The sequence below is a fragment of the Anolis carolinensis genome, chromosome 1 (genome assembly GCF_035594765.1).
Source record: "Anolis carolinensis isolate JA03-04 chromosome 1, rAnoCar3.1.pri, whole genome shotgun sequence".
NCBI lineage: Eukaryota > Metazoa > Chordata > Lepidosauria > Squamata > Dactyloidae > Anolis > Anolis carolinensis.
The window spans coordinates 74,107,281-74,120,336 of NC_085841.1; the positions used below are offsets into that span (position 1 = coordinate 74,107,281).

A 13,056-nucleotide genomic window follows, 5' to 3' on the forward strand; every position below is an offset into this window, starting at 1 on the left:
CTTGACTTATACATGATGTTGACTTATACACAAGTACTGTAGAGTCTCGCTTATCCAACGTTCTGGATTAACCAAAGCATTTTTGTAGTCAATGTTTTTAATACATTGTGATGTTTTGGTGCTAAATTCCTAAATACAGTAATTACTACATAGCATTACTGCGTTTTGAACTACTTTTTCTGTCAAATTTGTTGTATGACATGATGTTTTGGTGCTTAATTCGTAAAATCATAATGTAATTTGATGTTTAATAGGATTTTCATTAATCCCTCCTTATTATCCAACATATTTGCTTATCCAATGTTCTGCTGGCCCGTTTATGTTGGATAAGTGAGACTCTACTGTATATATACTACCTCCCAGTGAATGAGTTTACAACAATAGTCAGCCCAACAAAAACAACTGAAGATCGAAATTTTCTACAAATCTCACCCAGAAACTGGAACGTCATCACTTAACCTGACCGGCAACAAAATGCCTATTTTTAATTCATTCAAAAAGAAAACACCTGTCATTTCATACCACTGAAAAACATTCTTCAGTTACACACACAAAAATGGAAATAAACTTAATTTTAGTCATTCTTACCATTATTTACTGTTTCCTGATCAATCATGCCTCCTTCTGCAAAGCCCTCCAAATCATCCAATTTAACTTTTTCCCAAGGTATGTATGAAACTCCAAGATCCACATCCCAAAACTGTTTATATTCAGTTTTCACTCCTTTATTTAATGCCCATGCAATCTGAAAATAAAATAAAATTTAGTGGTAGTAAAATATATCATACTAGCTGTGCCCGGCCATGTGTTGCTGTGGTGAAGTATGGTGGTATAGGAAATAAAGCATTGAGGAATTGGTGGTAGTTAAGGTAAAGGGTAAAGGTTTTTCCCTGACATTAAGTCCAGTCGTGTCCGACTCTGGGGGTTGGTGCTCATCTCCATTTCTAAGCCGAAGAGCTGGTGTTGTCCGTAGACTCCTCCAAGGTCATGTGGCATGACTGCATGGAGCACCGTTACCTTCCCGCCGGAGCAGTACCTATTCATCTACTCTCATTTGCATGTTTTTGAAGTTTAGGGTTGGCAGAAGCTGGGGCTAACAGAGGGGGCTCTCTCCGCTTCCCCAATTCAAACCTGCGACCTTTCAATCCAGAAGTTCAGCAGATCAGCGCTTTAACACGCTGCGCCACCAGGGGATTTTATTTCCCGAAGCTTGTGAATATACAATATTTCTGATTTTTTTTTTGTCTGTTGGAGGCAGGTATGTATGTGCAATTAGGCAAAATGATTAGCATGTAATGGCCTTGCAGCTTTAAAGCCTGGCTGCTTCCTCCCTGAGTGAATTTTTTGTTGGGAGATGTTAGCTGGCCCGGATTGTTTCCTGTCTGGAATTCCCTTGTTTTCAAGTGGTGTTCTTTGCGATATTTTATGTGTTTCTACTGTCTGTGGCCCTCAGAAAACAGAAGATTTGCCAGACTTTGATGATGGGAATACTTTGTTGGGAGGTGTTAGCTGGCCCTGATTGTTTCCTATGTTGAATTCCCCTGTTTTCAGAGTGTTGTCCTTTATTTAGTGTTCTGATTTTAGAGATTGTATTGTTCTGTTTTATTATACCACAGTATTTTTTATATATTCTGATTTTAGTGTTTTTGAATACTTGGAGCCGGATTGTATTCATTTTCACGGTTCACAGCGACACAACAACAACAATAATAATAATAATAATAGTAATTATAGTAATAATAATGACTTTGGTAATATACACTGCTTCTCTCCTTTCTGAGCTTCCTTTCTGGAAGAATCCTTTCTTGGGAGGTGTTAGCTGGCCCTGATTTTTTCCTTTGTGGAATTCCCAATTTCCCTGCTTTCAGAGTGTTGCTCTTTATTTACTGTCCTGGTTTTAGCGATTATATTATTCTGTATTATTCTACCATAGTAATTATTTCATATTACAGTAGAATCTCACTTATCCAACATTTGCTTATCCAATGTTCTGAATTATCCAACGCAGTCTGCCTTTTAGTAGTTAATGTTTTTGTAGTCAGTGTTTTAAATTCATTGTGACATTTTGGTGGTAAATTTGTAAATACAGTAATTACTACATAGTTGTATGACGTGACGTTTTGGTGCTTAATTTGTATAATGATTACCTAATTTGATGTTTAATCAGCTTTTCCTGAATCCCTTCTTATTATCCAACATATTCATTTATCCAACGTTCTGCCAGCCTATTTATGTTGGATAAGTGAGACTCTACTGTATATTTCTAATCTTATATTATCTGCTTAGAACTGGATTATATGAGGCCCCTTCTACACAGCTGGATAAAATGCACACTGAAGTGGATTATATGGCAGTGTGGACTCAAGATAATCCAGTTCTAAGCAGATAATATAAGATTATAAATGGGTTATATAGCTGTGTGGAAGGGCCTTGAGTCTACCCTGCCATATAATCCAGTTAAAATCTGATAATCTGTATTTTATACGCAGTGTGGAAGAGGCCTAACTCTGCCTGTCCCCTGGGGTGAGTGGGTTGCTAGAAGACCAAGTGAGCAGAGCTTAGCCTTCTAACTGGCAGCAATTGGATAAAAACAATTATTCCTCTCCCTCTAATTAGGGCTTTATTTTTCTTTTTTTTGTATGAACGCAGAGTCATGGATGAGGGGTTGTGCTGCCAAGTTTAGTGTTTCTGGGATGTGTAGTTTTGTTGTTTTGTCCTAGGCCGAAATTTCATTACCCTTTTCTATATATAGATAGATGACTGCCAAGCCACCAGAGCAGAAAAAACTTTTTCGATCCTTTTTTCGAACTATGAGAGGTATGGTCATAGAGTTGGAAGTGAAAGGCACTCATGAGCCATCTAATCTAATCTCACACCAGGGCAGCAATCAAATTGTCTTGTATTCATCTAAAAGTTGGTCATATAGCAGTAATTCTCTACCACTAAAAATGGCATTATTAGTCAGAACGATATACACACACACATACATTTAGTTGTCAAATATTCTGAGAACTGGTATTCAAATGAATACTTCTACTTCTCATAATTATATCCATTCTAATTACCACAAGCAGGCAGAAAGCATTCCGATTTTCTCCAGTTTCAGTTAAATTACTGTGCCCTATGTGCTGAACAGAACGGATACACTGCATCCACATGAATAGTGTAAGCACTGGCTTATCATTCAGCAACTGATTCAACAAGCCTACTCTCATCAGAACTATCACCTGGATTTTGGTCTGCATTTGAACTATTAAATGCCTGACTGGAATATCCAAATCACTAAGAATTGAATCTCCCTATACACATTAAATAAGTTCTCACATATCTAACATATACTTTTAGTATCTCTCATCATTAGAATGTAGTCTCAGAGATCCTCTCCAAATTGGGGACTAAAATACATCCATTGTTCTGATCTAAAAGTTCTGCCATTTATGGACAATGGCCATAAGCATTAAAGGAGTCCCCATCACTAACAGTGTTTGCCTTTGGTATAGATGAAATTACTTTACTGTACAACCACTAGTTTTATTTTAGTCCTCATAACAAACTTGCTATTTTCCTTGACATTTTGTATGTTCCACTATTTAAAATTTAGGTTTTTTCCCCCCCAATTTGGATATTTACAACATTTGAATCTAATCACTGTCAAGAAAGGAAAATTCTTTCATAGGATTATCGTTCAAAAACATTTCCCTCAACATCCAAGCCTTCAATATTCATAATATTCTCCTAAAATATTAAAGTATACAGTTAAGTAATATTAAAAAAATTCTTATACTGAAGATGAGCAGTACCTTGATAATTTTTGATCCGATCTTGTAGGATCCAGAGCTTAGTTTCTGAAGAGCACGGTAGGCATCTTGTCTATGAACCATACAGACATAAGCACAACCTCTGGGAGGGATCATCTATATAATCAAGAAACAAAGAAAATGATAACTGATTAACTCTGATCCAGAGAACTTCTGCCATGAACAGTAAGTCTTACTTCCTTTTATTTACACAATAAATTTTTAAACGGCCATTTGCTATCAAAAATAGCATTTCAAAAGGTGAAGCAAGCAGTTTTGCAAGGAAATCTGCACTCCCACTTCTTCAAATCCAAGAAAATTACATTTCACAGTTGTAATACTTTGAATGTAATTGTTGTGTATAAATACACATTTACATAACATGTATATATCCATTTCAAAAAGTATTTTTAAAAGAGAGTATTTCACTTACATTAATAGACTCGATTTGTCCGAATTCTTCAAATAAATTGGTTAAATCCTGCTGTGTAGCTTTCTTGTCCACCTGACCAACCCAAAGTGTGGTACTGCAGACTGTCAAGACAAATTACATAAATGAAGTCCAAAACACAGAGAGAGGGCCAAAGTTTTCCCATGCCTGCTCTATACTGTACAGTCACAGTGGTACAAAGATATATATATATAGATATATATATATATACGCTTTATGAAGGGGGCGAAGGAGGCACGATTAGCAGGTTTGTGGCTTTATTTCTCTCCAGTTCCAAGTGTTGCCCTCAAGGTCCCAAAACAAACAACCACTTTCTATTTTCACAACAGAAAGGAGCCTGAAGGGCTCATACATTCCCTTGCAGCCTCTATGTTATAAGAATCCCCATCCACACAAAGCCCTTAAAAAGTCCATTAAAATACATTATGAAATGTGTCCTCTCACAAGCTATTGTTCAAACTGTTTCTTTTGTATTTTGTTCTTGGAAACTGTAAACTGCAAAGAGCTGGTATTTATTTACCACTTAGTGTTTTGGATCGAACAGGAGGCAATCCTTTTTTCTGTCGTTCTTTCTCTCTCTCTCTAGCTCTTCTTTCACTTGAATATGACCTCGAAGACTTCCTTTTTCTTTCCCTTGATCTAGAGCGTGAACGCTTCCTATGCTTACGCTTTCGAGATCCAGAACGTGATCTGGACCTTCTTTTTCTTGGAGATCTGTAAAACAAGTAAATTAATACAGCTATGAAGAAGAGCAAATAGGCCCATAAAATTCGCTTCATTTCATTTTTTAAACATTCATAGAGAAGCAAAGAAACAGCATAAAGAAAAACTTACAAGCAAGCAAGGAAAACCCAAAACCTATGGATTTTTAAACACAAAATATTAACTGAACTCAAAGTTACAAAACCTTGAACGAGATCTTGAACGTGTTCTTGATCTTGAAATAACTGCTGCTTTCTTCTCCTCTTGCTCAAAAACTTCCTGTTCAACAACTTCTTGGCCTTCATCTATATCCATATCCTGAATAGAGAAAATGAAACGTTTGCTTAAGGATGTAGAAAAATAGTTCTTCTAATCTAGCAAAAGCAAAAAAATTGATTGCACATACATGACTTCTATTTTTGATGCCGCATTACACAGAAAAGAAGATACATAACATCTGCACTGTGCCTGCTACATTCCAAGAAATCCTGACTGTTATTACTGATGGCATCATCTATGTATTATTCAGTGACTGGAAGAGAAATCCTAGGCTGAGCAAAACACCACTCATGAGGACCCTGACCTATAACCAATAAGTTCATCCTTCATCAATTACATCATAAATATTATTTTTCACCTGTTGTTGAACATCCATTGAACTATCAATATTTGGTTCTACTTCTAAAAACTGCTGATGGCTGCTGTCTTGTGAAGGGGATGCTGAATGCTCAGAACCAAATGTTTCTTCTTGCGTTTCCTCAGGGCTGGCCTGGAAAGTAAAAATATACCAAAATTACTTCAAAAATCTAAATAAAAGACAGCACACGTAGTAGTGTAATTGGACATAGTTCTCTATCATTTGCAACATTTTATTAGAATATTTTACATGTTTGTAACCTAATTTCACCTGTGACACTGCTTTTAAAAACTAGGCAGAACTTTCATTTTCCTAAGTTTTTTTAACAGAATTCAGACATCCACTGAATAAATACTATTAGTAAGCTGTCAAGTATTCCAAATGACAGATACAGCTGGTCCTTTACATTTGTAGGTTTGACTTCTACGGCTGTGATAATTCACACATTTTATTAATATGTTCTTTCAAATAATCTCTAGATCCCCTCCCCCTCCCCCAGTACAATGTTATTGTCAGTTTTAGGTAGAAGTTGACAATTAAGTTAGTTGTGCGGGAGGATCTAGAGATTCCCAAAGAGAACACCCCCCCCCCCCAGGCATTTGTAGTTACCCCAGCATGATTTTATAGTCTGTGTCTAGTGGAATCTGACCACAATGTCATGCAAAATGATCTAGAAATTCCTAGAGAAATATGCTCTCAGGTTTAAAAAATACTGTTTCTTAATCCCCCCCACCACCACCACACACTTTTGCAGGCCCACTGTATTACTGAAGTAATCAGGATATCATGTCCTTTTCATCTAATTCTTGAAAAGCAGCAATTATTTTGCACATAAAATTGAAGTAACAATTTATGAGGACACTAAACTCACTAACACTGTGTTTTATTGATATTTTTATTGACTGATAGCGTATTATAGATTGCAAAACAACAGCATGGATTTATAGACCTTTAGGGACATACTCAAACGTTAATTTTTTAAAATATATATATTAACGAAAAAAACCTGTTCATGTCAAAAATTAACAATGGTGCTATTTGCTAAATTAACTAAATAATTATTATATTCCTTTTGTATGTAGAAAAAGGCTAGATTGATGTCATTTTAGCACTATCTTTAAACAGAAATGCTTGAGGGACATCTAGTGGTACATCTTATGTTTTGCCTCAAGAAAAGTCTTTTGAAGTTAAAATACAGAATTAGAATAAAGAATACAGGTATGTGTATGCAAAACCACCTATTCATATTACCATCCTATGCATTTTATCTGATTTTCTGTCCTTTCATTTAAAAGTTTGCAATGCCATTTTTGGTTTGGTTAAATGTACACTTCTTATGCATAATTTTGATTATTAGCCATATTGCTATATTACCTAATTTCTGCTGTGTGGTTTTTTCATGGTTTTTTCCTACCAAAATCTTGTGTTGAAAGTGTTAAATGTTTTTCACCAATACACAACTGATGGTATATTTATTTATTTACTTTCTTTTTTGAAATCTTGTTATTTCTCCCAATATATAGATTCACTTTCCTCAAGAACAAATTAATTCACTTCTGAAAGGAATATATTCTTTAAAAAACAATTCTGCTCCTAATGCTACAAAGAGACACCTAAAACTCAAAAGAAAAACGCTCACTAATGTGAACTGCTTTCCAGTTTAGATATTTGAGTTTAGATATTTCCAGTTTAGATACTTAAGCAGATGGAAATCTGCTTAAAGGTAGCATTACTTCTTGTGTATCTCATTTCTCCATTATCCAAACATTATACCTTTGTTGGCTGCTGCTCCAGAAGCTGCTGGCGAAGATGTTCCAGGTTTTGCTGCTGTAATTGTTCAGCAAGTTGATGAAAAAGTGAGTTGTTCACAGATTCAGGTACAAGGGGCCTAAAATATATAATCAAAACAGTCACAATGGTTTTATACTTTACAATAACAACCCTGTTCTGCAAAAAACAAAAAACAACAACGTTCTGCTGTTGAATGAGCTGAAGAAACTTAATTTCCCTAAAAGGTAGACCCTAAAATTTCACTCTTATAGTAACTTCTCTAATCCAGATCTCACGTTATTCTCAATAGTTCCCAAATTCTCTAGGACAAAGGAAAATATCAAATGCAACATTTGACATACAATCCACTTAAAGAGGCATTGTATCTCTACATATATTATCCACACTGAAAAGCAGAAGCACAGTTTTGGGGGGCATATAAGATATTTGAAGTTTTTGAAGACTTGCAATGGTGCTAATCATATATATATATATATTCTGAAAGTTAACTGAGTGTAAAAACTGTTTCAACTAAGAAAATGCCTTATTAAATTATCTAAATAGCAGTATACAGTAGAGTCTCACTTATCCAACACTCGCTTATCCAACGTTCTGGATTATCCAACGCATTTTTGTAGTCAATGTTTTAAATATAGTGTGATATTTTGGTGCTAAATTCATAAATACAGTAATTACTACATAGTATTACTGCATATTGAACTACTTTTTTGCCAAATTTGTTGTCTAACATGATGTTTTGATGCTTTATTTGTAAAATCATAACCTAATTTGATGTTTAATAGGCTTTTACTTAATGCCTCCTTATTATCCAACATATTCACTTATCCAACATTCTGCCGGCCCGTTTATGTTGGATAAGTGAGACTCTACTGTATCTATTTGTAAAAGAGCATATTTTCCAAATATTATCTTTCATGACTGCTTTTATATTACAGTATAGTAATTAGGAAGAAATGGGGGAGTTAGACTATAAGAAGTCTCATATATGGTCTATTTTTGTTACAAGTCCTCATGCTGCCCATATGCCCACTTGACAGGGGGAAGCATTAATCACATCCAAGTACATGCTCTGAACACATCATGACTCTTTCATTTATTTATTATTTGAATTATTCAAAATGCACCTATCCAAATCAGTTCTTTAGATCCTAGTTATGATGAACAAAATTGTTATAGAAAAATGTCCAGATACTTCACTTGCTGTGGAATTCGTGTCTGAAACGCTATGGCAAGACTTCCGCGAGTAAACATGTAACTTCTTTCTTACATTTTCACTGGTTAATGATATGCTTTGAGGCAAAATTTAAAATGCTGGCTACAACCTATAAAGTCTTTCAGAGTTGGAGACCAGTTCCTTCTGAAGTCTGCATATATGTCTTTCCAGGATTTAAGACCCATCTTTTGATCCACTGGAGAGATGTGGATCTGTCTGCTAGTCCCGAATTAGATACTTCATTTTTGTCCATTCACAGATAAGAAACATGTTTTATTCAGACAGGCCTCATTTCAACTGGTCTGTGGCTGTGATACATTTAAACTGCCTTGAGTAATAGTTCTTATTACTATAATTGTAGTTATTAATTTATTTGGTATATTTTATTGATACTGTATTACATTTTTATTTTATTTTTGTGATCCTGCTGAGTGTAGAAAGCAGATACATCCACGTACAGTAAAACCCCGCTCGTCCAAGCCTCGCTCGTCCAAGCCTCCGTGCAATCCGAGCGAGTGTATGTGTTGCTAGGTAGATAGCAAGCTACCTAGCAACCCGCACAGCTGGCTCCTTCAACACGCCGGGCGCCGGTGCTGCCGGCCCCTGGCGTAACGAAAGAGTCGAGGCACGGATGGGCAGGTGGATGAACGGGGAGGGCTTCGTTGGGAGGCAGCGTGGATTCGGAGGGGCTGCAAGCTCCTCCGGATCCAAGCTGCCTCCCAATGGAGAGGCCTCTCCTCCGTTGGGAGGCAGCGTGGATCCGGAGGGGTAATCCGAGTCATCCGGGTTGGCCGAGCTGAGGTCCACCCGTTTAACTCGGACTACCGGGGTTCGACTGTATATATAAATACAATAAAACTTTAAATAACAAACAAATCAGTTTTTCAAACAAATTACAATTACAGCAATTTTTGAAGGAAAAAAGCGTTATATATGTGTAAGTTACAATAAGAAAGAGATTTGGGGATCAAAATGATGGATTTTTGTATGATCCATGGATATGTCAAGGGTCTTTCTACACAGCGGGGAAAGTGCCAACGTTGACACAGGGGTCCAGCCACCATTTCCACATTCAAGCATTCAAAAAGGCTAGACGTGGTGCTGCATCAGAAAGAGTATACAGGGTTTCTGCTTCTTATACGTTCTCCGGTGGCAGACTAATTGCCCACCTTTCAGAACTCTACTCAAAGGATAAGTCTAGAAGTGCTGATTAAAATGCTTTTAATTAAAAACAAACAAAATCTTACAGTTGAGAAGTTGGTGTTTCTTTTTTAGGTTCTTCATTAATATCAGCATCTTCTCTAAAATCCCCAAACCTATCCATCAGCTTCTAGGAGAAATCAAAACTTGCATTAGCAATGCGCCAGATATACACCACTGAAGTAATTCTTTCAAAGACAAGATCAATAACAAAGAGAAGGCACACTTGCTGAATATATCTGAACAAGAAACAATACTTTTAATGTTTGAGATATTCAATATGTGTGCGTGTATTCACTGAGACAATGCTGCTCTCCAGCAGTTGTCAGATTTGGTAGCATGTACAACACTTATTTAGAAATGTAATAAAAGAAGCCTATATTACATAGCATACACTCTTCTTTACCTATCATATTGTATTTGGGTGAGAAGGGCGGGATACAAATACTGTAATAAATAAATAAGTAAATAAATAAATTACTCGTTTCATGATTGAAATTGAAAACATATGCTGAACTTACAAGTCTGACTGCTTAGGCCCTTATCTTTAAGGAAATCCTGTTGTGACAGGAAAAGGTAAATTACATAAAGGAATATACATTCCCTTTGATGTCTAATCTGTATATCAATGTATGCAAATTAACACAAGTAACATAATGAACTCTTAGTGAGCCATAAAGCTATTTGTGCAAGCAGAATTATAGGAAATTTGCAAGAAGATGAAAATTGTATTTTGACAAGTGGTTTTGAGCTTCACTAGGGGAATGATGCCACTGTATGGAAACATGCCTGACATGCTAAAAAAAATTCAGAATGCAAATTTTCCCCCAAAAAATGGTTACAATTTAGTTGGCCCTTCACATTTACAGATTTGACATTTGCAGTTTTGATTATTCACGAATTTGAGTAGTATGCTCTAAGAACCTTAACATCCTCCAATGTGACTCTATTTTCAGCTCCATCAGAAGCTAACAACTAAATTTTATTTATTTATTTATTTATTTACTTACCCCGCCTTTCTCACCCGTGGGGACTCAAGGCGGAGAATTGGGCTGGAGAAGCTACAGATTCCGAGAGAACACTTTGCTAGGAATGTATAGGTGGAAGTTGACCACAGAATTGTCCTGGAGGACCTATAGATTCCTAGAGAGCTGTACTTTCAGATAAAAATATGTCTTGTAATTGGCGATGTTTCCACTTTTGAAATGATCTTGTGTTTCTAACCCTTCCAAATGTGGATGGTTGGCTGTATTGTCCTCTAGATGCTCAACTGCTCCAATGTATGTAAAAATAGAAAGAAGACCAAACCTGTTAACAATATGTAATTAAAGTGCATTACCTGTGCACGTTCCATGTTCCTCTGGTACTAATGTACAGGCACCACTGAACCAATTTAAATATGGTACCAAACACATGTAACTTTCTGTAAGTAGAATTGTGTTTGGTTTTGGAGTTCGAGCAAATCTTATAAGGTAGTCTACTTAGACCAAATGATAAACTCCCAGAGATGCAAGAAAAAACCCTCATAATACAGCTTGCTGATGAAAATAACTAGAAGACAGGATTTGAGGGTAATATTAATCCAACTATCCAGAACTCAGATCCCAACAATGGATCAAGTACTGCAATTGAAGAACCAAACACCTGATGTTAATACTGATCGTCTCCTTGTGGATGTGTTGGGACAAAATCCATGAAAATATACATTGAAATTTCTAACTAGAGTAAAATGTTATCTTCAAGTTTGATAAATGAAATTCTACCTTATTAAAAGAGACACTCTGTTCTAGAGGATTAAGGGTATTGGCAGTGGCGGCAGCTGTAAGTTGCGCAGTGAGGGCTTGCAACTGAACAACAAGTCCGGCATCCAGTGCCTGAAGCAGTGATGGCTGTGGTTTCTGCTGCTGCATTTGTAATGTTTGTATTAACTGCTGAAGCTAGAATAGGCAGAAGAGAGAAGAAGAAAACATTTTTTTCTAAAATGTAATACACACTATTTGAGTTTAAAAATAAATTCTGATAGTGATATCAAGACTGATTCAAGTATGCCGCATGTGCATGTTGAAACAAAACACAGATCCATAAGTGCTTTTGGACATATCTGTGGGGAATGAGAGCAGGTTAAAAAAAATTCTATTCAGTTTTCATCTTACAAATCAACCTCTGACAAGCCAAGTATAAAATCCAGTTCTAAAAAGAGAATAAATATTTACATGTTTATTTATCTTATTCCCTACGTTGATGAATTATAACTACAGTATATGTATCACTACAAGAGCATGATTATTTAATATGGGATCATGGGAGAGCTGAACCTGTTTTACCTGCTGGCCTTGTGGACTCTGTAGAATCTGTGCAACAGCAGTAAGAGTATCTGTATTAGTTATCTGAGACACCCAAGGATCAGGTAAACTCTGGATCACATTGGCAGGTGTAGCTGGCGTCACTGGAGTTCCTGAAAATAAGAGAAAAGCAGTAAGGTCTCTTTCCATACTTTTCATTAGACAACAGCAGCAAATGGTAACAAGGCAATTAAACAAAAATCATTTACATCTATTTCAGAAAGTTTTTTCAACGAAGCATGTAAAAACCAGGATTCCCATCAGTTTGGCTGACAGAATAATCTAGATGAGACACATACTAAGATTATTGAAAATGTTAACAAATAACAGAGGAACATATTCTCTATTCCAATAGTCCCATACAACCAGAAAACCACAAGACAGAAAGAGCATTTCACCATTGTAAGTCATTGAATGCTTAACAAGTATAAATATGTATACTATTACTACATATTTCTTGCATGCATAAACCACATATACTAGTCTTCCTCAAGCTATATATGGGCAACCAGTAGGATAAGGCCACATTCAACATCTGGGATGATTTCTCTGTGGCCTTCCACAGGTGGCCAAACTACTCCTATTGCTAATTCCCCTCATAAGGACAAAGAGCAGAGGACAAAGGAGAAGCACAATGAAAACCATGTGTATTATTCTAGCATCAGCAGAAGAGTATCTCATTTTCCAAGAAAATCTAACGCTTATATATTATGTTCCTCTCAAAAAGAAGAGAATGATATTTCTCTTATTTTGCGATATACAGTGAAGCTACAATCTCAGAACATAATTCCAATTCACAAATCATCCTGTATTGTAATAAAGGCAAAGTGAACGCTTAAAACCATACTATCCTCAAATATGCTTTCAAACACATGAATAAACAGAAACCAATATTAGGAATCAAATCCCCCTCAAAGTGCAAG

The 13,056-nt window shown here is 36.1% G+C and overlaps 1 protein-coding gene across 2 annotated transcripts in view; it reads right to left on the minus strand.

Moving 5' to 3' along the window:
• Nucleotides 1-13,056, minus strand: part of scaf8 (SR-related CTD associated factor 8) — a 98,623-nt gene that overhangs the window by 54,391 nt on the left and 31,176 nt on the right. Inside the window, exons 6-15 of one of the 2 annotated variants that reach the window (XM_062976973.1) lie at nucleotides 12,116-12,246; nucleotides 11,555-11,728; nucleotides 9,839-9,918; nucleotides 7,361-7,475; nucleotides 5,588-5,719; nucleotides 5,156-5,268; nucleotides 4,769-4,962; nucleotides 4,231-4,331; nucleotides 3,801-3,914; nucleotides 589-745 (exon numbers count right to left, since the gene is read on the minus strand). In XM_062976973.1, the coding sequence (XP_062833043.1) occupies nucleotides 589-745; nucleotides 3,801-3,914; nucleotides 4,231-4,331; nucleotides 4,769-4,962; nucleotides 5,156-5,268; nucleotides 5,588-5,719; nucleotides 7,361-7,475; nucleotides 9,839-9,918; nucleotides 11,555-11,728; nucleotides 12,116-12,246 (1,311 nt within the window). Of the gene's footprint in view, nucleotides 1-588; nucleotides 746-3,800; nucleotides 3,915-4,230; nucleotides 4,332-4,768; nucleotides 4,963-5,155; nucleotides 5,269-5,587; nucleotides 5,720-7,360; nucleotides 7,476-9,838; nucleotides 9,922-11,554; nucleotides 11,729-12,115; nucleotides 12,247-13,056 lie in introns of both variants that reach the window. The other variant, XM_062976971.1, reaches the window with a different exon arrangement.